The sequence below is a fragment of the Schistocerca cancellata genome, chromosome 3 (assembly GCF_023864275.1).
Source record: "Schistocerca cancellata isolate TAMUIC-IGC-003103 chromosome 3, iqSchCanc2.1, whole genome shotgun sequence".
NCBI classification, from domain to species: domain Eukaryota; kingdom Metazoa; phylum Arthropoda; class Insecta; order Orthoptera; family Acrididae; genus Schistocerca; species Schistocerca cancellata.
Window position 1 is genome coordinate 120,074,663 of NC_064628.1, and position 23,688 is coordinate 120,098,350.

The following is a 23,688-nucleotide window of genomic DNA, read 5'->3' on the forward strand; positions in this document are numbered from 1 at the left end:
AGTGTCTACTGGGCTAGAGCCGGCCAGCATAGGTATTGGCTGGAGCTGTCCTAGCTGTATGTCCACACTGTCGATCTGACTCTGCTGGCGTGCTTATAACACTGATTCTGCGGAATGCTACACTTAGTCACATTAGTTTCAATTGGTGGACCTCTGTCACATGGCTTTTCACAAAGTAGAGCTGTGTTTATGTGGAAAGTTTGTTGATGTTTACATTCATGGGCAATGCTTTAATATGAGCTCTTGAAGGGAGGTCGGCAGCCCACCTTGCTTGTCTGTTGTGCGGGCCCTCTAACTGACAAGGGGCCACTGCAAAATTTCTCCCGCTGGAAAAAGAATGCACACCACCACAAATGTCCATAGGAGTGGGGGCATCCTGGTCGATATCCATAGGTTTGTGACTGTCATAGGCTGGAGGCAATGACACAGCAGGGACAACTGGCAGTGGATGCAGCGGCTGATGCAGATATGGAAGCAGAGGTTCTGGCACAGGGCGGCCGTCAGGCACTAGCAGCTCTCCCGGCGCGTTGTGGTCCACCAGACGGGAGCAGAGATGGCTGAGGTGCTGGAGGCCGGTGAGACCATCAGTCCACCGGAGAAATGCATTCACCCAGCCACAGAGCTTGGTGATGACAGCAGGCACCCAATGCGCCTGTGGATGAGGGAAGATCCGCACCCAGACCTCCTGCCCGACGCAGGAGGAGGGCACTGGAGGGCAGGAGGGTGAGAAGTCTTGAGAACAAGGACAGATACGGGAGAGCGGAATGGTCGACTGTGAAGTATTTCCGCTGGACTTCTAACGGCATGCAGGGCAGTGCGGCATGCAGACAAAAACAGAAGCATGGCCTCCTCCAGGGTGTATACGGGGACAAGGAAAAAAAATTCCCGGATTATTCCCGGATTTCTCTCGGATATTCCGTTTCAAAAATATGCTTTTTCCCGGGCGAAAATACACTTTTTCTGTGCTAAAGTGACAGTAGGTTTTCCGTAGATTTTCCCTTGGAACTGTAAAACTTTGAATGGTTAACGTTTTATACAATCGCGCAGAACTTCCCGGAAAAAAAAAAAAGAAAAGTCGGGGCAGAGAAGGTTTGGAAATACCTTTGATTTGCAGCAACATATACGCTGCATATTTTCGTATTACGAAAGTATAAATTCGAATTGCACCAAACACAGCGCGTTAGTTTCCGGAGCGTTGAAACCGAGGTTGCGATGTCCTTTTGTAAGCGAGTCATATCTCAAGCCACGAGATCTCGCCAGCCGATGACAGCAGCTATTCAGAGCATAGGACACGTGTTATAATCAGCCAATAGCAAGATCACTGGTTACATAGCGCGAACACGCAAGAGGAAAAGTTAACGGTTTACATTAATGTACACAGTACCGTATATCTTCAAGAAAAGCTAAGCTTTCACATATAATTTTGGTCTCTAAGATTAACATGCTACAACAGAAGCTAAGTTTTCACGTGTAATATTGATTTTTTTTTTTTGCGTGTGTTACACTTTAAGATACATCACACAAATGTGCCAGTAAATTTAAAATTCTGACATAAATGTCTCGGCTCGAAATTCTTGTAAGTGGCTGGTCCTCAAACTGTTCAGTTACGAACACTCTGTGATTTAGATATCCATCCCACTTTCTCACATGCAACATAATTCAGAAATTTACTTTAAAAGTAACGCTTTTCTAACCACCTTTCGCAATACTATCCAGAGACTGGTAGAAATAGGTTCGATTTACCAGTTGCCAGAGAGCGCCAGAAAAACAGGCATTATTGTGCGTGTGCAACTGTATTGGTGTAGGAAGCCCGCATGTTCGTGTGTATAAAGCACTAAGAGAGCTTACATTGCACCATAAAAGAAACAGGTCATCAGTGGGTACTCCAAAGAGCATCGGAATTTCGTAAACTATACTAAAATGCATAATTCGGCTTGAGTGCAAATTGGCTCTTTCCAGATTCACAATGAAGTAGGTCCCATCTGATATTAAGCTTTTCAGTCTGGTTTTTGGGATGTAAATTTTCTTGGGGTACCAGTACTCTGCGATCTCATTTTTGGTTCTTTATTATGGCATAATGCCATGTATGGCAGAAGATGATAACGTGCGCTTGAAATTCAGCGAACAGTTGGAACTAGGCAATACTGTAGAATGAAAAACTTCGTTTCAAATAAAATGACTGCCTCAGCGGCGGAAAGATTAATAAAGCCAAATTTCTTTAGCAAGCTTGCAAAATTAACTTCCCTGTTCTGCAAGGCGATTAATGTTTGACTACTACAAACTTGGAAATAAAATAAAATCAGAAAACTGAAATTAATAATATATTTTTGCCCTCCGTAATTATGTGAATGTATTTTAATTCACCTGATATCTATTTTGTTTTCATTTGATGTGGGAGATGTACACGAAGAGAAGCAGCGAAATCACTTAACGTAAACACGGGTCACGTGGAGGTTAACCCCCTCCCCACTACAACTCTGTGCAAGAGTGAATCTGGCAGCTAGGGCGCGGGAGAGAATTTTTTCTCGTTTGCATCTGGCTGCTTGCTGCAGCTAACAGCCAAACTTCAAGTAGCGGGAAGCAGGAGAAGGTACTGCTTATACGCGAGTCAAATGCGCATGCGCAACAGACCGCTGGCAATTGGTCAAATGAACCTAATGTGAACAGTTGTGACGTCATGCTCATAGCAAGCAGTTTATTGTTACGAAGAATTACAGTCTGCGCCCTACGGCCTTTGACATATTTTTGCTATTTGCAGACGCTTGTGCGTGCACAGTCTTTTGTTGTTGTAAATTGCACATTTCCTTTGCCACTAAAGTTTTATTTTTTTCCCTCTCGTTTATATTTTCTTGCCGCAGTATCATTCTCCAGTAGCAAGATACAATAACATTCTTTGCTAGAGAATCAATTCTGCAGTCAAATTTACAAAAATTTAACTGAAAGCTAAAACAATGAAAAATTCCTGGAATTCCGAAAAATTCCCGGGTTTTTCCCGGATGAAAAAATTCCCGGGTTTTTCCCGGATTTCCCGGTTGTCCCGGGTCGTAGACACCCTGTTCTCCAGTGGGTGATGGCTCAGCAGTTTATCGAATTTGGTCTTGAACGTCCTCACAAAATGTTCTGCCTGGCCGTTTGACACAGTGTGAAATGGGACGGTGTGGACGAGGGCAATCCCATTGGCAACACAGAACTGCTTAAATTTGGTCAAAGTAAACTGCGGACCGTTATCAGTAACGATAGTTTTGGGGAATCCCTTGACAGCAAAGAGGCGCCGGAGAATTGTGATAGTCTCAGCAGAAGTGGTGTTCATCATGCGGGAGACGTAAGGGTATCCCGACCCAGAGTCGATCAGGATGAGCCATTGGAATCCATGAATGGTCCTGTGAAATCCAAGTGGAGACGTTCCCAAGGTGCAGCTGCATCTGGCCATGAAAAATACTGACACAGGGGTGCTGCCTGACGTGTTTGGGACTTGGTGCAGGCCGACACGAGGGAGGCAATGTCTTTATCCAACCCGTGCCAATAAAGGTGCTGGTGGGCCAGCTGTTTGGTGAGGACGATTCCCCAATGGCCAGCATGGAGCAGGTAAATGACATGGCAGCGCAATGCATGCGGTATGACCACTGGAGAACGTCCAAATCACTGTGCAATAGGAAGCCATTGTGGAAAAAGAGAGTGTGCCGATGTTCCCAAAAATGCTGGACTTCTGCATCACGGACGCTATGAAGGCTGTTCGGCCAACCTGCAGTGATTTGGCATCCGAAAGCTTGCAGTGTCTGTTTCTGAGCGGTGACCTGCCAGAGGCAGTGCGCTGTCCGGGTGGGCACTGCGGCATCCGGGTGAAACAAAGAAACCAAAGGTACAATTTTGCTAGAGCAAACCAGTGCCAAAGCTTCCTGTTTGACTTTGACTATATATTTGGTTGAGCACTGGTCAATTTTTTGGATGCAAAAGCCACCGGCCTCTCAATGTCGTTTACCACTTGCAAGAAGACCACACTCAGGCCTTAGTCTGAAGCATCGGCGGCAATGATGAGGGGCAGGGAAGGGTGCCACAGAAGGAAGTCAGGAGAGAGCCAACTTGAGACTTATGAAAGCCTGCTCACATGCCGCATCCCAAAAACAATGCGCAACAACCCGGTCAGGGGTGCTGAAATCTTGGCGCCGTGGGGTATAAAATTCCACTAATAGTTAATTTGACCGAGGACAGATTGCAGTTGCTTCATGTTGGTGGGAGGAGGCAGGACTTGAATCACCTCAACATACTCCTTAGGAGCATGTACGCAGCGGGCTTCAATCATGAACCAAAGATAACTAACCTCGCACGCAAAAAAGTCACACTTTTCTTTCTGGCAATGCATGTTAGCCTACGAAAGTTTGTTGGTGTTCACATTCACTGGTGATGTTTTGACATGAGCTCTAGAAGGGAGGTCGGCAGCCCACCTTGCTTGTCTGTTGTGCGGGCCTTCTAACTGGCAAGGGGCCGCTATGACAAAAACCTTCACTAAGAAAGACCATGTAGATATAATTTACAATTAATAACTGCAGGTGAAGTGTGGTAATAGTGTTGTTGCCAAGTTTCTCCAGCTTATTTGGATCAAGTATGAACCACGTTTAACTCATCTAAGTTTAGTACTTAACAGGATAGTGTGAAGTTGTTAACTAGGTTCATTTACTCAACAAAGATCAAAATTTATTTCTTGTCGGTAATGTTTATACAATCAACCCAAAATCTCTTTCAGTTGTTATTCCTGTCAGTTCTCAATAAATAATGTGATTAATTACATAAACATAATGATCAAGAGTGCTGTCATTGAGTGTTCTTTGGAAACTTTGAAATAAAGGTCTGCACTGTTGGAAAATTTGCTTCCTTGCATAGACAGAAAGTGCCCTGCCACATACATAAGAATTTTTATTCAAATTTTGAAGCGCATTTTCTAATACCTTTTCCTGTCTTGTATTTTTATCCTCAGCTAAGTTATATTATAATATTCTTTGCACTCCATGAGCCGAAATACAAGTCCAGAAAGTAAATTCCCATCACATACAGAGGTGGCATGAGTTGTCAGATAGGAAAATGCACACGCACAAGAGTAGAAAATAGGTATGTGAGAATAAAGCAGTGCAGTTTCAGTCTTGTGGTGGCAGTGATTACTGCACAGTGCGAGGATAAAATGGCTGCTGTGACACTCTATCATGCTAACTGTGAGGTTTGTGCAATTATCCATTTTTTGCACACTCAGAAACAATCTCCAACAGAGATCATTCACCAATTGTGTCATGTTTATGGACACAACATTATAAATGACAGTATGGCCAGATGGTGCAAGCAATTCGCTGAAGAACAAAACTATATTCATGACAAAAAGTGTAGTGGCCGACCATCACTGGTGACATCTGACAGAAAGTGTCCAGTAAACAATTTTGCAGAACCGGTGCTGCACAATCTTGGACCTCTCTCGCCAATTCCCCAGATGTCTTGCTCGCTGTTGCATGAAATTGTCTTCTGGTGGATTGTTTTTCATAAACTATATGCAAGATGGGTGCTAAGGCAATGCACAGTGAACAGAAAACCAAACATCTGGCCACAGCATTGACATTCTTACAGTGGAATGCAGAGAAAGGCCAAGAGTTTTTCAATCTCAATGTCACTGGGGATGAAATGTCGCTGTCGCATACCAGACTAGAAACAAAACAACAATCGATGCACTAGCAGCATAGTGGTTCAACTGTGAAGGCTAAATTCAAGCAGAGATTCTCTGTCAAAACCCCTGGCTTCTGGTATCAATGTGGTGTCCTCTTGTGCAAGTTTTCACCTTTAGGGGAGACTGTAAATGGTGATCGGTATTGTGAGACACTGAAACATCTGAGGATGCAATCCAGATCAAGAGACGTGGGATTCTGACAAGAGGCATTAAGCATGTGGATGACAATGTAAGACCCCATAGAGCTAAAGCCACATGAAATGTGATGAATCATTTTGGATGGGAGATCTCTGACCATTCATCCTAAAGCCCCAACCTTGGCCCAAGTGACTTTCAACTCTTCCATCTTCTGGCAGCAAAACATTACCACAACAATGCTGTGGTGCAGACTGAATGACTTTGCGGCTCCAGGCATTGGTGACCAACACCTATGACATGGGCACACAAGTGATTGTGCACTGTTTTGATAAATGCCTCAACAATGGTGGTGACTAAGTTGAGAAATAGTGAATCTATGTAAATATTCAAATAAACATTTCATAATTAGGAAGCTCTTATTTTCTTTATCGGTCATTGGAATTTACTTTCTGAATGCACCTTGCACGATAGTGCATCTCAATATTGAATATTGCCAACTATGTTGCACATCCCAATTTTCTGTTTTGTTTCCTCTTTCCCCATTTGTAACATAGTTTTCCGATGTCAATAAAATTAGGAACTCTTATATGACAGTCCACATCAAAATGAACTAGCATGAATCTGATATTCACTGGCTAACTGGTATTTTCAGTATACCTTTTTATTTTTGAAGGATATCACATTCAATAACCATGGATTATCTACTGCAGTTGTGCCACTTCTAAAATTGTATCACTTTGCTACTGAAAGTCACTAAGTCCATAAGTACAGCATGGATGTCTAAATCACAAACATGTTACAACAGGGTTCTCTGCATGGTCATGAATTTTAATAATTTCTTCTGCTTTACACTGAAGGACATAGATGTAAGATAACCTTCATTAAGAGAATAGCTATTAAATCACAATGTGACTGCAGTGTGTTTACCCAGTTTTAAATAATTTCTGATGTTATGCTGTCAAAATTGGTGCTATTATCTGCCACTGAACAGCTAAGTTTTATGTATACATGGCTGTAAGAATATACCACTGCAAATACCACCTCAGTGTTCATTTAAATGTGTTGCAAGCATGAAAGTGTCAACACCATATGTCCATTTGTTTAGATGAAAATATAAAAATAATGAGTCTCCTGTTATCAAAAATAATATCACTATTTTTGAAACAGTAATGAGTTGATCAATGAACAAAGCAGTGAAGATAATTAATCCCGTTACCACACACAACTACAAACAAAATATAAACTTTATTGTACTGTATTTAAAATTATTCTAAGTATGTACAACTGTGAGAACTCTCACAAAATATATGCCACTGAGGACAATTATTTTACATTATTTCATTCTCTAAGAATACATATCTCAGATACAGGACTTTTTCCATTAAAACTGCAGAATCTGCAATCAATAATGGATTTTATAGCAGAAAATCATGTCCGATAATCTGCAAAAATTATGTCTATGGTTGTGTATGTACAACAATTTCTCGATTTTACGTATCATCAGGGAAAGTAAAACCTAGATGACAATGGGCAAACGAGGAAAAATAAAGAACCTTAATTGAACTGAACAGTTTTGAATCACTGTAATGTTATATACACTGCACAAACGTGATACTAAGTTCATCTCTTGATGATCCTGAATTTTTGAATCTTGTCAAAAATTTTCTGCACTTGACGTTCGGAATCGAATTCTTCTTTCAAATAATATAATTTGATTTTTTCTTGTGTATGGCACTCCAGCAGACCCCAATGTTCAAACAACTTAAGCGAATTCTTCACAGGTTCAACAGACAAACTTTCCTCTGAAAGAAAATGGAACCAGCATTACAATTACATATAACAGTATGTAAATAAAAATAAAAATAAACCACTTTGGAGGGGGAGAGAGGAGAGGACAAAAGGAATAACAAATAAATCAGAATAAAATGCTTGCAAATATTTGCAAGAAACACTTTGTAGACACAAAAGCTTTTTAAGTCATGATTCCCCCTCTCAAGAAGATGAAAGAAAAAAAAGACTTAACACCACAAGAGTCAAAATAAAATAAAAACAGTGAAGGGTGTATACAATAATCGAAACTGATTTTTTCCTTTCTTCACAAAGACTGATCTCCTGTTTACCAAAATGAATGGAATAGCACTGTAGTACCGATGAACCAACCCTGGTGGAAACTGTGTGTGACTCTTGATGAAATGAAAGTGTGCCAACAGATTAATGGGGAGAACTAGAGTGAAACCACTTCCTTCATCACCTCTCTTCCATCACCACCCCATTATTATCTGGAACCTTGTTTTCCACTACAGATACTTTCTCCCTATTTACAAACATGCCCTTGGCCTTGCTGCCATTAAGCACTATTATGACTCCCAATGTCGTGCTGACTCTAAACATGCCACTTTATAGAATGATCAACTAAATCCTAACCTATGACTACAAATACAAATCCACAAAACATCCAAACTGTTTGTGAGCCTTTCAAGACACCCTTCCAGAAACCTAAATCCCTTATCTGGTTAAGTTCGCTGGTAACAACTTCATGATCTGAAACCAAAGCCAAGATCCTGTACCCTCATTCCTCCACAGTCTCCTGCCCACCATCTCTACTGCCTGTGCATCTGCTTCTCCTTAGCTCAGCATGCCACCTCCTTGGACATAGACTACCACCTCTCTGATGGCATAAAAACCTCCATCCAAATCAAACCCCCCCCATCAACAATATCTCCACAAAGAGAACTGTCATATTTTCCACATTAAATGTTTATCTCTATGGACCTATAGCTACAAGGTGGGGCAGCATGGACTCAATGAATGAATTGTAAAAATATCCAACAAAGATAATTTAAAAAGGTTTTTGTTTCTGAAAACTAAATGTAATACCATTTTCATTAGGTTTTTAAAATTGTATCAATCAGGTGATGACCTTGGCGAGCGATGCACATATCGAGTCATTCAAAAATGTTTTTCAAAACTTTTCTCAGCATATTTTGTGTTATTCCAGCAATGACTTTTGTAACGGCCCTCTTAAGAGCTTCCAAGGTCCTTGGTTGAACTTTGTAAACATCTGCTTTGAGGTATCCCAAAAGGAAAAAAAAATCACAGGGGCTTAAAACCAGGAAGCAAGGGGGCCATGAAACGGCCCCTTGTCAGGAGATCAGGAGGCTGGGGAACTCTATTCTCGCAGAATTTGGCATGAACAATGGGCAATATGAGGCATGGCACGATCCTGTTGAAACCAAAAGGCTTCTGAGTCATATTCCTCACGATACTCTTCAATTTTGGGGGGTAAAAGTTTCTCCAGCATCTCACAATAGTGCCCAGAATTCACAGTAACAGTTGCACCTCGAGATTCATAAAAGTAAGGCCCCATAATGCCTATGGAGGACATAGCACACCAAACTGTCATTTTGGGGCTATGCAGAGCTCTTTGGTGAAGTTCACGAGGGTTTTCACTTGCCCAGCAGTGAAAATTTTGCTTACCGTATTTACTCGAATCTAAGCCGCACTCGAATCTAAGCCGCACCTGAAAAATGAGACTCGAAATAAAGGGAAAAAAAAAATTCCTGAATCTAATTTCCCGAATGTAATTTTAGACTCTAAATTCAAGGGGAGAGAAAAGTTTTAGGCCGCACCTCCAAATCGAAACAAAGTTGGTCCATTGTAATATGAGACACAATTTAGGTCGAATGAATGACGATACAGCTACATTAGTTTGGTTCGAGTCGTAAGCATAGCAGTTGAGCTTTACCAGGTAGCCATTGCTATGCGGCAGGCGCTCCGTCCGTATTTATTTGGGTACCCTTCCTTTTTCACATGCTTCGTCTGGTTTGAATGGATTGCTTAGTTTGCTTCCATCTGATAATTGCCGTTTTCTTTGTTATAGGTGTTTACGTCACTCTTAAGCTGAAAAGGCATTACTGTACTGTGTCATGCATTGTTTGTCGCATTCTGATAGTGCATGTTTACGGCCTGTTGCGGCTCGCGGCATGGCTTGCTTTTGTGCGCGCTACTGCCGCTTAAAAAAAAAAAAAAAAAACGAGAGAGAGAGAGAGAGAGAGAGAGGAATCGCCTCATTAGCGAAACAATGGCAAGAGACTGCTATTTGTTGTTACTTACACTGCTGCTTTCTATGATAATGATCAACAAGAACCAAATAATAGACTGCGTATGATAGAACATGTTCTGAACGAGAGTTAGGTGAAAATTTTTCTTGGTTTGAAAATCTTTGAGGCCGCTTCTTTAGTACATCAAATTCTGCACAGAAATTAGTCATCTTAGGTTTAAAAATCTAGTCAGTTGCCATTCTTCATTTCTGACTGTATCACTATTAGGCATAAGAATAATACAAATATAAACATGACATGATGTGTATATTCTTCCGCGTTTGCTGTTGTCTCACTCTAGTTTCGTAGTTTATTAGGCAAGACAGAATTTAAATGAGATAGCAGCAAACATGAAAAATACGTGGCAAAATGTTTATATTCTTATTATTCTTATGATTCACATTTCATCAGGTTCCTATTAGCAACCATCTCTTCTCACAGGTAGGAAAAAATTGAGAACGTAGAGTTGGCCATATTGACAAACATCCCAAACAGTCTTGCCAGTCAGATTTTCGTAGTACATTGAAATTCTGCTACATTCGAAGATGAACAATACGGAATTTGTATTTACTTCGTTGGATAATGTATGAAAATGCAGTGGTCGAAACTCGGGGCGGAGAAAAAAAGCTCGTCTATCTTTGTGCCTACAAAGCTTGCCTGTGTAGCGCTACATATATTCGACGGCAGAAGTTAGTTGTGGCGGCACCTACCAACATTTTTCAGAACTTCCACTTGCTTTGCACTCGATTCTAAGCCGCAGCCGGTTTTTTGGATTACAAAAACCGAAAAAAAGTGCGGCTTAGATTCGAGTAAATACGGTATTTACTGAGCCAGATAGGTGAAAATGTGCTTCATCACTACACCACAGAATAGTGTCAGATTGCACAGAGACTAAGACTGCATTGCAAGCATCTGTACATTTCACCCAGTCTTATGGACTAAGCTCTTGAACAACCATCAACTTGTAGGGGCGTTAGTGAAAGTCAGAGTGTAAAATTCACCTTACAGTTCTGGACGATATTCCAAGAGCAACAGCACATTTCTGCACAGAGTGCAATGGAGACTGTTCAATGGATGCTCTCACTGCCATGTTGTTTTCAGGTGTCCTCAGACTTTAAGGTCGGCCAGCTGGTTTTCTAGGACATGCACATACTGTCAGTCTAACACTAGTAATCCATCTCCTAATTGTTTTTGGCATCAGGAACCCTGTCATGACGATTCAAACCAAACTGCCTACGAAAAATTCTCTGCATTGCCGCCACACTATCATTGTTTTTAACAAATGTTTCTATGACAAAGCCTCGATGCTTATCAGACCATGGCACATAGAAGGGAGTGCACACCTCCAGTACATTGCAGTCTTACCAATGGTGTAACATAAAGGCATACCTCCAAGCATAATCCATAACAGATTTCTCAAGCCACATTGACACATGTCCCTAAATTTTTAACCATGTTCACAAACCAGCTGCCCATAAACCCTTGCCACATGGAGCATATTTCTATGAAAGAACCAGGTGCTACACCTGTGCACCTATCCAGCACATCCTATTCCAGTATTCTCACACACACATCCTTTCATCAGAAGCAGTACCACCTGTAACACAATCATATTGTATGCCACCGTTGGTCTAACTTCTTCACAATCTTATGTGGGCATGATGATCAGCCAGCCATTCTGTTTGCTATTTCTTACTTCCCTTGTTCTATCTTATGCACAGCTTCTACAGCTGTTTCCTCAGTACCATTGTTGAATAATTGCCCTTTTCATTTATGTAGTTATAATACATATATAATTAAATAATGCCTGTCATTCATATTTCTGATTTCCCGTGTGCCGAATTTGTTATTTTCTAGATTTGTTTCTATTTCACTTTGAATCTTTCTACTCTATCAACTGAAATTATAAAGTGGTTTAAGATGACCAAACAGCCTGTATGTTGTCACTGAACAGTCAGTTTCTGTTTTAGTTCCATCTGGTTCATGTCAAGTCCATTTTCTATTTGTTGTCTTCAGAAAGAATGGGTTAAAGACAAAACACTGTTCCTCTTTACAATAAGCACAGAGATTTTTCTCTAGTGTCACACCCAAAGTTTACCACTAAAGAAACTTCTCTTAATTCTTGTTCAATTTTTCCATTAAAATTCCTATTACCATAGTTATAATTGTATAGATAAAAAATGTGGCAACAAGAGAAAATGCATAGAAAAGATAAGGAAATGTGCAAGCTACCAGAGCCAGTGGTTCCTTCTTCTGGCAGAAGGGTTTTAGGGGAAGGACTGGTCAGGTTACCAGATGAACAGAGTTACGGAAAAGTTACCCACAGCTCTGGGTTAGGGGACACCAGTTGGACAGAATGAGAATGAAACTCTGGTTGGTGGGGTCTGCACTGGATGAGATCTGAAAACCTGAGGGCTTAAAGGTGGATGATAGGGTAATAAGCAAGATAGAAATTACTGACAAAACATAGTGCAATAGTTAATAACAATGGAAAGTTAAGTGCATTGTATGTGGTAGACAGCTGAGGTGGGCACGGATGTGGTGGTTGGTGGTGGTGGTGTTGTGTGTGTGTGTGTGTGTGTGTGTGTGTGGGGGGGGGGGGGGGGGATAGACACGTCAGAAAAGAGAAACTAAACGGGAGTGAAGAAAGGAATAGCTACTGAAAAGAAATGCAGTGACCAAATAAATTAACGTAAATTAAGGAAATGTGAACAGCAAGAACCAAGAGCATGTTGTAACATCAGTTCCCACCTGTGCAGTTATGAGAAACTGATATTGGATGGGGAGCAGGGAATCAAGATGTCACAAGTGGTGAAACACGCACCGAGGTCACGACTGTGATGTTACAGGGCATGCTCTCCCTTTTATAGTATATGTTTTGCCAGTTACAGGGCTGGTATAGGCGGCGGTAGGACGGTGCATAGGGCAAGGCTTACAGATCGTCTCGTACCTGTGCCCAATCCCACCACACACCTTGCCCGCTACCTTTGATGCCATCTTCCTCTATACCAACATTCCCCATGTACACACACCTGATACCGAATCTTTCCTGCTCAATTTCTTCAATTTTACACTTATGAGCAACTAATTTATCTTTGAGAAGCAGAAATACAAACAGATCAGGAGGACAGCCATGGGAACCAGGATTGCTCCTCACTATCCCAACATTTTCATGGATTGCTTGGAGTGGGCTTTCCTGGGATCTGTTAGCCTTCAGCCCTTGGTTTGGTTCAGAGAAATTGATGATCTCTTTGCTATATGGACTCATGATGAGCCTGACTTCTTAAGATTCTTCCCAATTAAACTTCAGAGGGTTCTATTCCAAATCAAATGGCCCCTTATATGTATCATATAACAACTGACAGGACAAGATATATTGTTCTTACAGCTTTATTTATGTTACTAGTCAGAAATGCATAATACAAAAATTAATACACTGCAAATAGAGTATTTATGTAACCCTCAACATCCTCCTCACCCTGGTTGACCTACAGCGGGATGACCTGTTGCACCAGACAAGTAACATTTCTTCCATATGGAGTTTGAAGAGTTAAGGTCTGCACCATTCCATCTCTCCCTGCTCTCGTTTCCATAATGCGGACTCTTTTCCACATATGTCTTGGTCGCTTATCCTCTTGTAAGGGCACAATGTCTCCCATTCTATATTTAACCAGTTTCTTGTTCAGATGCTGAAATTCATGAAAGTTTCTTAATTCTAACAAATATTCTTTCTGCCATCTATTCATAAAATCATTTTGCAATTTTTTTCATGGCTTTGCTTCTCTTCACAGATCCTTAAGTGTACTAGGTTTAGGACCTGTGGGTATTACAGTTAATCATTCTCCTGTTAAGAAACAGCTTGGTGTCAGTGCATCTGATTCCCCATGTGTGATTGGTCATGAGTTGTTGGTGGCTTCCATTCCTATTAATAAAGTCCTGAGTGTTTCTACATCTATTAGTGATTTTCCCAGATTCTTCCAGAGGCAACGTTTTGTATTTCTTACCATGCATTCCCACCAGCCTTCCCACCAAGCTGGCCATGGTACAATAAACTTCCCACAGATACCTTGGTGAGCAAAGTGCTGGCTAAGCCTTGCGTCTTCGAAGAAATGTGCGATGTCTTTCAATTCTGTATTGCTGCTTGAAACATTTTTTGCGTTATCTGAATAAATAGTAACTGGTAGTCTTCCTCTTGTAGTAGATCTTTGGAGGCCATCAAAAGTTTATCTGTGCTACATCTGATATGAGTTTGAGGTGGAGAACTCTTGTAGTAGTAGCAGCACATGTAAATAGTAACATATAACATTTTTGTAACAAGTTGCCGACTTTGACAGAAGGTGGTCCTGCACAATCTAAGCCTGTTACTGCAAATGGTGTAGTGAATTTAATGAGGTCAGGTGTTAGAGGAGGTTCTCTCTTGCATCTTCGGGCACTTTTAGCTATCTTACTGTTTGTCTTCCCCTTAAAACCCAATATTCATTCTGTAATTCAGCTAATACTACAACAGTTCCTAAATGGTGTAAGAGTGCATGAGTCTGTCAAATAAGTAACTTCGTGAGTGGATGAGAACCTTGTAAGAGTATTGGATCTTTTTCCAGTACATTCAAAATCGGAAAATGAAGTCATCCTCCAAGTTGTATGAGACCATCTTGAAGAAACAGGTTTTAATGTTTTATCTTTCATTTCACTTGAAGCTCTGTCTTGTTTTTAAGTGGGTGGTATTCCACTGGTAAGCTTTCCTGCTGAGCCATCTGTATTCAACTTCGTTTTGCTTACTCTAGTTCACGAGCAGTGAATTAACCCTTTATCTTTTCCGGATGTAGAACATTATGGATTAAACGGAGAATCCATGCCATTATTTGCAACAATTTCTAATAAGAACTGTATTTTAATGCGTCAATGGGACACACCCACGTGTTAATAGCTAAGACTTGTTTGAACATCTTTTGTGTGTCTAGTAATGGGTCACAAGAGATTTGTTGTTGAGGACAACTTTGGGTTCAGGTTTATGAGTTAGCCATGGACGCTTTAGCCACCACAGCATGGAAGACTGTAATTTCTCTATCAACGTTCCATGTGGTAGCAAATCTCACAGATTGTCTTTGGTAGGGCGGTGTCTCTACCGTGATGGCATTAAAATTTCATCACTTTCCATTACTCTATTAGCAACAAACATATTCCAGAGATTTGGATTGCTTCATATCCAGCCAAGTGCCATAAGGAATTGCTGCACAATATTGTGTTTGTAATGTTAAATAAATCTGGCAGCCTGGTAGAAATATCTCAGAAGGCGTGAATTCAGTAGAGCAGCTAGTAATTCCAGCTGTGGAAGCATTACCCTTTTGATAGAAGAAACTCTGCAACTAAACAGACAAATGTATTCTTGGTATCATACGATTGAATGTACAGCACTGCTCCATATGTCCTTTCTGAGACATCACAAAAAATGTGAATTTGTGAAATTTGCAGTTTTTGACCGTGCATGCCTATCATCTAAGTACTATGAATGATTGCAGATGAGTGAGTCATAATGTCCAAAACATATATACAGGGGCTAAATCTGGAGGTAAGATCTCATCCCCATGTATGCCTTTACACCATGTACCTGAAAGAGGATTTTTCCTGTTAAGGATATTGGTGAAAAGATGCCAAGAGGATCGTAAAATTTTGCTGTCGTGTGCAGTAATCGAGCATTAGTTGTGAGTCCATCTTCTAATTTATTGGTAATGAGATGGTGATCGAAGAGGACTGAATCTGATTCCAGTTGGTTGGTTGACTTGGGAGAGGGGACCAAACAGCAAGGTCATTGGTCCCAGTGGGTTAAGTAAGGATGGCGAAAGAAGTTGGCCATGCCCTTCCAAGGGAACCATCCCAGCAATGTGACTTAAGAAAATCACACAATCAGGATGGCTGGACGCAGATTTGAACCGTCATCCTCCCGAGTGAGAGTCCAGTCTGCTAACCACTGCACCAACTCGCCTGATCCTGATTCCGTATCCCAGTTGATGCCTAAGGCTGTGTTAACTCTGTAACTGATCACCCTTCTGTTTTTCATATGCCCTTTAGTATATTAGAAATTGTAGCCCATTCTGCTACTGGACATTTTATTTGTTACAACAGATCTGTCACCTGTTATTACACAGATGTGACCATATTTTCATCCTCGTAGCTAGCAACAAAGTCGCCCAGAAAAGAGGTTTAGTATAGAAGTTCTACTGCAACAGGATTAATGTATTTAAACCTTACAGCCAATTCATGCAATACTGCAGATAGCAGAAATAGGCTGCATGTGAAGCCAAAAGGTAAATGTGTAAATCTATAAATGATAGTATCTTGAAATAAATTACGGTTGACAGTATTTCAGTCCTGAATTTAGTGTGTCATTAAATGACAGTGAATCATTTTCTCGTGATGAAGCATCAAACACAATTCTCCATTTTGTAATTCCCAGACTTAAAGCAACACCCTGTGAGTAATACATTTCACGAAAATGAACGTTACTAGAAAATTTTCTTTGAAATGAAGTAAAACTTCTTTTTGCATTGCAAGGATTTGAATAAAGGATCATATCTTTCTTTCTTAGTAATGAAATTACTCTCTTGTCCTCCATCATTTGGAACCTATCATGGAGGTTCAGCAAAATAGCAGCCTGTTTCAGAAAGAGCGATCGTTCTTGTTCTTTCATCCCCATCAATTCTAAGTCCCAGAAGCAATGCATTTATGTTACTAGTCAGAGATATAAAATACAAAGACTAATACACTACAAAGAGTGTATTTATTTAACCCTCAACACCTGCTTTCCTTGAAGCTGGCCTCATCCTCACCAAATGTCAGCTATACACTTCTGTTTGTATTAGACCTACTAACAAACAACAGATGTATCTTTTGACAGTCACCATCCATTCCACATCAAATGTTCACTCCCATACAGCCTTGGCATTCAAGGCAAACATATTTTTTCTGATGCAGACCAATCAGTACTATCCTGGTCTTCAATGTACACTCCTGGAAATTGAAATAAGAACACCGTGAATTCATTGTCCCAGGAAGGGGAAACTTTATTGACACATTCCTGGGGTCAGATACATCACATGATCACACTGACGGAACCACAGGCACATAGACACAGGCAACAGAGCATGCACAATGTCGGCACTAGTACAGTGTATATCCACCTTTCGCAGCAATGCAGGCTGCTATTCTCCCATGGAGACGATCGTAGAGATGCTGGATGTAGTCCTGTGGAACGGCTTGCCATGTCATTTCCACCTGGCGCCTCAGTTGGACCAGCGTTCGTGCTGGACGTGCAGACCGCGTGAGACGACGCTTCATCCAGTCCCAAACATGCTCAATGGGGGACAGATCCGGAGATCTTGCTGGCCAGGGTAGTTGACTTACACCTTCTAGAGCACGTTGGGTGGCACGGGATACATGCGGACGTGCATTGTCCTGTTGGAACAGCAAGTTCCCTTGCCGGTCTAGGAATGGTAGAACGATGGGTTCGATGACGGTTTGGATGTACCGTGCACTATTCAGTGTCCCCTCGACGATCACCAGTGGTGTACGGCCAGTGTAGGAGATCGCTCCCCACACCATGATGCCGGGTGTTGGCCCTGTGTGCCTCGGTCGTATGCAGTCCTGATTGTGGCGCTCACCTGCACGGCGCCAAACACGCATACGACCATCATTGGCACCGAGGCAGAAGCGACTCTCATCGCTGAAGACAACACTTCTCCATTCGTCCCTCCATTCACGCCTGTCGCGACACCACTGGAGGCGGGCTGCACGATGTTTGGGCGTGAGCGGAAGACGGCCTAACGGTGTGCGGGACCGTAGCCCAGCTTCATGGAGACGGTTGCGAATGGTCCTCGCCGATACCCCAGGAGCAACAGTGTCCCTAATTTGCTGGGAAGTGGCGGTGCGGTCCCCTACGGCACTGCGTAGGATCCTACGGTCTTGGCGTGCATCCGTGCGTCGCTGCGGTCCGGTCCCAGGTCGACGGGCACGTGCACCTTCCGCCGACCACTGGCGACAACATCGATGTACTGTGGAGACCTCACGCCCCACGTGTTGAGCAATTCGGCGGTACGTCCACCTGGCCTCCCGCATGCCCACTATACGCCCTCGCTCAAAGTCCGTCAACTGCACATACGGTTCACGTCCACGCTGTCGCGGCATGCTACCAGTGTTAAAGACTGCGATGGAGCTCCGTATGCCACGGCAAACTGGCTGACACTGACGGCGGCGGTGCACAAATGCTGCGCAGCTAGCGCCATTCGACGGCCAACACCGCGGTTCCTGGTGTGTCCGCTGTGCCGTGCGTGTGATCATTGCTTGTACAGCCCTCTCGCAGTGTCCGGAGCAAGCATGGTGGGTCTGACACACCGGTGTCAATGTGTTCTTTTTTCCATTTCCAGGAGTGTATTAATCAGCTAATTTTTTAAAATTGTTAATCAGCTACTTTGACAAGACTAAGACTCCCTAATGTCATCCTTTGAAATGAGGTTAATTCTGTCCGACATTTTGCACACCGCATCTACAATAGCTTTTCGTTACTCCTCCAATCACTGCAATATCCTGGTCAGACACTATGCTCCTTCTGCTCCCATTTCCCTGCCCTATGGCTTCCACCCCATGACCAACCCTTCTGAAAAACATGCCCTATGCACTCTCCGATCACCACTTACACCAACCTTGTGCCTGACAAACCTCAGTGCCTATTTCACCTCATGTGGAATCTGCTTTCTCCCTCAACACCAGTTTCTTGAACTACGCCGGTGGGAACTAGGGTTACAGCATGTCCTTGGTTCATCCACCTGGCTTAATTTAATTTCTTCAGGCTAAGCACTTCTTTTCAGTAACTCTTTCTTACGTCACTCCCTTTTCATTTCCTTGTTTCCTGTATCTTTTATTTTCTCATGTGTCACCCCCACCCCCTGCCATCTACCATGTATAATGCACTTAGCTTTCTGCTCTTCTTAACTTTTTCACAATGTTTTGCCAATTACTTCTGTCTTGCTTATTTCCTTATACTCCACCTTTAAGCACTCAGGTTTACAGATCTCATCCTGTGCAGTCCTAAAAAGTCAGTCTTTCCTTCTTGCCCTGTGTGGTGTGTCTCCCCTGACACAGGCTTCTGCGTGACTTTCCCATAACTCTCCCTATTTCCTAAGCCTTGCCAGTCCTTTTCCTTCATCCCTCTTCCTTCCCCTTCAACCCTTCTGCCAGAAGGCACCACTGGCTCCAAAAGCTTGTTCATTTCCTTACTTTTTATATGCGTTTGCTCCTGCTGCCCCTTGTTGAGTAGATTTTTTTATTCATAAAATTATATTACACTTTTCAAAAACATATTTTGTTGCTACCAAAACATAATGCACACAGTATAGTAAGTCCATTGTCTGCAGCCCTCTCAACTAAATTTAAATGCATCAAATGCACTACACGTGATACAAAAATTGACTGGTAAACAACAGTACTGACTTGGGATTTTAGAATTTTGCTCATATGCAAATAGTATGTGAACCAGATGTGCTGATCCTAGGCTCTTAGTTTCAGGTGCACTCACGCAGAGCTACACTCATAGTAGTCTCAACCTGGGCCTGAGTTTAGCACTGTTCAATCTCTGCGATTTGACAGGCTACTGTTCCATAGGTAGGTCTCTGGAAGCCCTACAAAAGCCATTGTATTACTTGATGAAATTTGTCAAAATAAATAATACTGTCAACCTTAGAAACCCAACTGTGTCCACCATTTTCATTTTGAGACAGTAAATTGCACAATTTTAGGATTAGAATATAGGTTCTTGCAGCTGGAAAAAAGAATTATGACCAAGTAACAAGTGCAGCAGTGAAACTGGCAATTTGGAAACCTCCACCAGCTACAAAAAATTATTCACAGCAACATAAAAGGCCCACAACATAAATTTACAATGCTTTAAATTTAAAATGCCCATCACTTGAAAATGATATCACATCTTGCAGGACTTTCACTCTAATTTGATTAACTTCCTCCTGAATTTGATCTTTGATCTTTCGGTTTCTGGAAGGTGTATGGTGGTTAACATGAGAAAATCTGAGATTTCAATGACCCAAAAGGAGGAAATCAGAGGCTGAAAAGTGAGGAAATCTTTGAGGCCACGACATATCTCCATTCTTCAAGATGAGCAGGTAAGATGATCTGTAGCAGCATATTAATGGAATGCTACAAAATATGGCATGTCGCCCCATCTTGTTGGAAGAATGTGTTTGTTGTTACAGGAAGATCAAGCTATCACAGCAGGAAATGGTTCAACATGTGAACATAGTGTTCCGTATTCACAGTAACAGCACTGCTGCAATTGTCTTCAAAAAAAAAAAAAAAAAAAAAAAAAAAAAAAAAAAAAAAAAAAAAAAAAAAAAAAAAAAAAAAAAAAAAGAGAGAGAGAGAGAGAGAGAAGAAGAAGAAGAAGAAGAAGACCCTTCAATTCCGAATGATGATATGCTGCACCACACTATCACTTTCTGTCTGGGAAGTGGTGTCTGATGAAGCATTTCAGGAATTTGACATGACCAGTATCTTATGTTTTGCTTGTTAACAAAGCCTGACAAATAAAAATTGGCCTTATCGCTCATGATCAGATTGTCACACAGGCATGGGTTGTTGTTCATGAGTTCCAACAACTCCCGGCAAAAGCGCAATCTCTTTGGGAGCTCGTCTGAATTCAGTTTTTGCATTGTCTGACTTCAGTATGGGAGGTACTGCAGTTTTTCGTGGAATATTCACTGTACCCTATGATCTGATGTGTCGAGCTGAAGCACATGGTTGCTTGCAGAAAGCCTGGGACTCTGGCAAGATTTCCACTCTTGCAAAAATCTGTGGTGTGCAAATCTGTTTTGCACTTCCTCCCACCTTTCTTACTGTATAACCCATTTCCTTAATTTCTGTACACACACTTTGATGCCATATGCCAATGAGACTGCGAGATTCTAATGAGCACGAAATAAATGCTGTGCGTCCATGTAGCTGTTGTTTTTGTAAAACGCCTTCACAGCACTAGTGCATTGTTCACTGGTCCGCAACACCACCTTGACTGAACATCTCCTGTTCTCTAACTCCTAATGAAATGTGATATTGTCAGGGTCGCAAAATTACCTGTTTAACTGCTGCACCAGTTACACTTAAAATCAGCAGGGATAGAAATAAAGGACGTAAAAATTTTTACAATGTAAATGTGGTACACACTGAAATTTACTTACCTGTTTATAATGTTGTAAATTGGTATTATTAACTTGTACATGTAAACTGACAAAAGTCTTTCAAAGTACATAAACAAACAAATAAACTAAACACGTAAGACATACACATTCTATTCAGTGCTTGTAATTTGAAATCCACAAACCCCACAAACCAACTGGACAAACACTGGCAAAAGTTGAGTAGCACCCTCAGGGCTTCAGAAGATTTATTTAACTGCTACTACTGGGAACTGCCGGAGAGGTCACTACCCCTATTGGGGGGGGAGGGGGGGGGGGGGGGATAAAAAAAATAAAAAATAAAAATTGAACATAGGCATAACAACCTCACTTTAAAAATTTGTTTTCCAAAACCATTACTACAGAGGTGGATGTGAGAATGTCATGTGCTGAAGAGAACTTGACATGCCCTAGCCAATGAATGAACCATCAAATGTGCAGTATATATGGAATGATTGATAAATTATCGGCTTGACAATAACGGATTGCCACTGACAACACAAAGTTATTTCCTAATTAACCTCACTTCAAATTCTTCTATAATAGTGGACAACTGCGAGTGAGAAAGATGATTGCCACCTACAAGTGTACATTATCCATACTGATGGGACGTTAAAACCTAATATTCCTTCCTTTCATTGACAAGTGTAGTACTAAATAAATTTCCAGTGTCATGGACAGAAGACTAATGGTTGATTCCTACTGCTAGGATCTGTTCTCAACAGTTAAAATGCTATATCAAGGAAATATTGACTGTGAAGTGGATGTAAGTTCTGTAATATATTTTTGATTTTTGGGGATAAGCTCCAACTGAAAGCTGCTCGTCCAGAGGATGCAAGGAAGTTCAAAAGCACTACTCTGTATACAGATATCACTACACTCTTGCTATACTTATTTGCCTGATATATTGCTACAACTTGTTTGTGGTGCATGTCTAGTGGTCAATACATCTGACACTACACCTCTAAACAGAAGCTGTCCAAAATGCCATCTACAGAGGCAAATTATCAACCACCATAACAGAATCTGGTAACTCACAGTACTGCTGTGCAGCTTGCAACAAAAGTAATTTGTTCATCTGAGTGGTGAAGCACATATTGGCCCCCTGAATTTGGTCAACAAGGGGAGAATAGCAGAATGGTACACAGTTCCTGCTCACCATGCTGTGCACTAACATCTTGGGATGAATCTCAGACTTTTCCACAGGATTTAATCCTAATTGTCCCCACAGCATTTCATGGATTGAGACCATGTGACACTGTTTAAATACATTTGTTGAAAGCGTACATACACCTCAGCAACCGCTTGATGCTATCTTGACGGAGAAGACTCTGTGTTGAACCAGGTTTCATTCTTCTGCTTCCTTCCAGCTCATACTTATCCGCAACACCACAAAAAACTTCTACAATTTCTTCTGAATATATTTCTTCATGGAAGAAAAAAAAAATTATGTTACTCAAGAAGTACCCAAAACACTTAGGACATGGCAGCCCGTGACAGAAGTGTTGGTAGCTTCGTGTAGAATCTGCACCTACTAGCACTAGCGCTTGAAAGCAGTAAACCTTATTAGAGTCACACTGGTATGATGAAAATTCATGATGCCCGTCATTAAGAAGTTAATGATGACAGTTGACAACATCTATAGAACAAAACAGATTTAGTGTACATATTGAGGATGACTTCCGGACACTTCTGGGTTTCAGGTATAATTAACAATAAGTCACTTCATAGCCTCTGTAATATTCAGTATTTGCTTAGAGACATAAGTATGGAATTTACATTGCACAGAGTAATTCATGGAGTGTAAAATATGTGCTAAGTACAAACAGAGACACAGTGCTGGGAGGGACCACAGAGTCATATGCCACCATTTTTATCATGAAAGATTTATCTATAATAGAGCTCAGATTTAAATAAAATAGAAAGAAACATTCCACATGGGAAAAATATATTAAAAACAAAGATTCCATGACTTACCAAATGGGAAAGCGCTGGTAGATAGGCACAATAAAAAACACACAAACACACACAAAAAATTTCGAGCTTTCGCAACCCCCGGTTGCTTAATCAAGAAAGAGGGAAGGAGAGGGAAAGATGAAAGGATGTGGGTTTTAAGGGAGAGGGTAAGGAGTCATTCCAATCCCGGGAGCAGAAAGACTTACCTTAGGGGGAAAAAAGGATGGGTATACACTCGCACACACACACATATCCATCCACACCTATACAGACACAAGCAGACATATTTAAAGGCAAATTATATTTACAGGCCTTTAAATATGTCTGGTTGTGTCTATATATGTGTGGATGGATGTGTGTGTGTGTGCGCGAGTGTATACCCGTCCTTTTTTCCCCCAAAGGTAAGTCTTTCCGCTCCCGCGATTGGAATGACTCCTTACCCTCTCCCTTAAAACCCACATCCTTTCATCTTTCCCTCTCCTTCCCTCTTTCTTGATGAAGCAACCGGGGGTTGCGAAAGCTCGAAATTGTGTGTGTGTGTATTTTATTGTGCCTATCT

The 23,688-nt window shown here is 41.5% G+C and overlaps 1 protein-coding gene across 5 annotated transcripts in view; it reads right to left on the reverse strand.

Annotated features, from left to right (window-relative positions):
- Positions 1-7,068: 7,068 nt before the first annotated feature.
- The window catches only part of LOC126177135 (glycerol-3-phosphate acyltransferase 1, mitochondrial), a 406,498-nt gene continuing 389,878 nt past the window's right edge, over positions 7,069-23,688 (reverse strand). For all 5 annotated transcript variants that reach the window (XM_049924403.1, XM_049924404.1, XM_049924402.1 and 2 more), the window contains one exon: positions 7,069-7,644. In XM_049924403.1, coding sequence (XP_049780360.1) covers positions 7,463-7,644 — 182 coding nt within the window. In that variant the 3' untranslated portion in view covers positions 7,069-7,462. The remainder of the gene's footprint in view (positions 7,645-23,688) is intronic.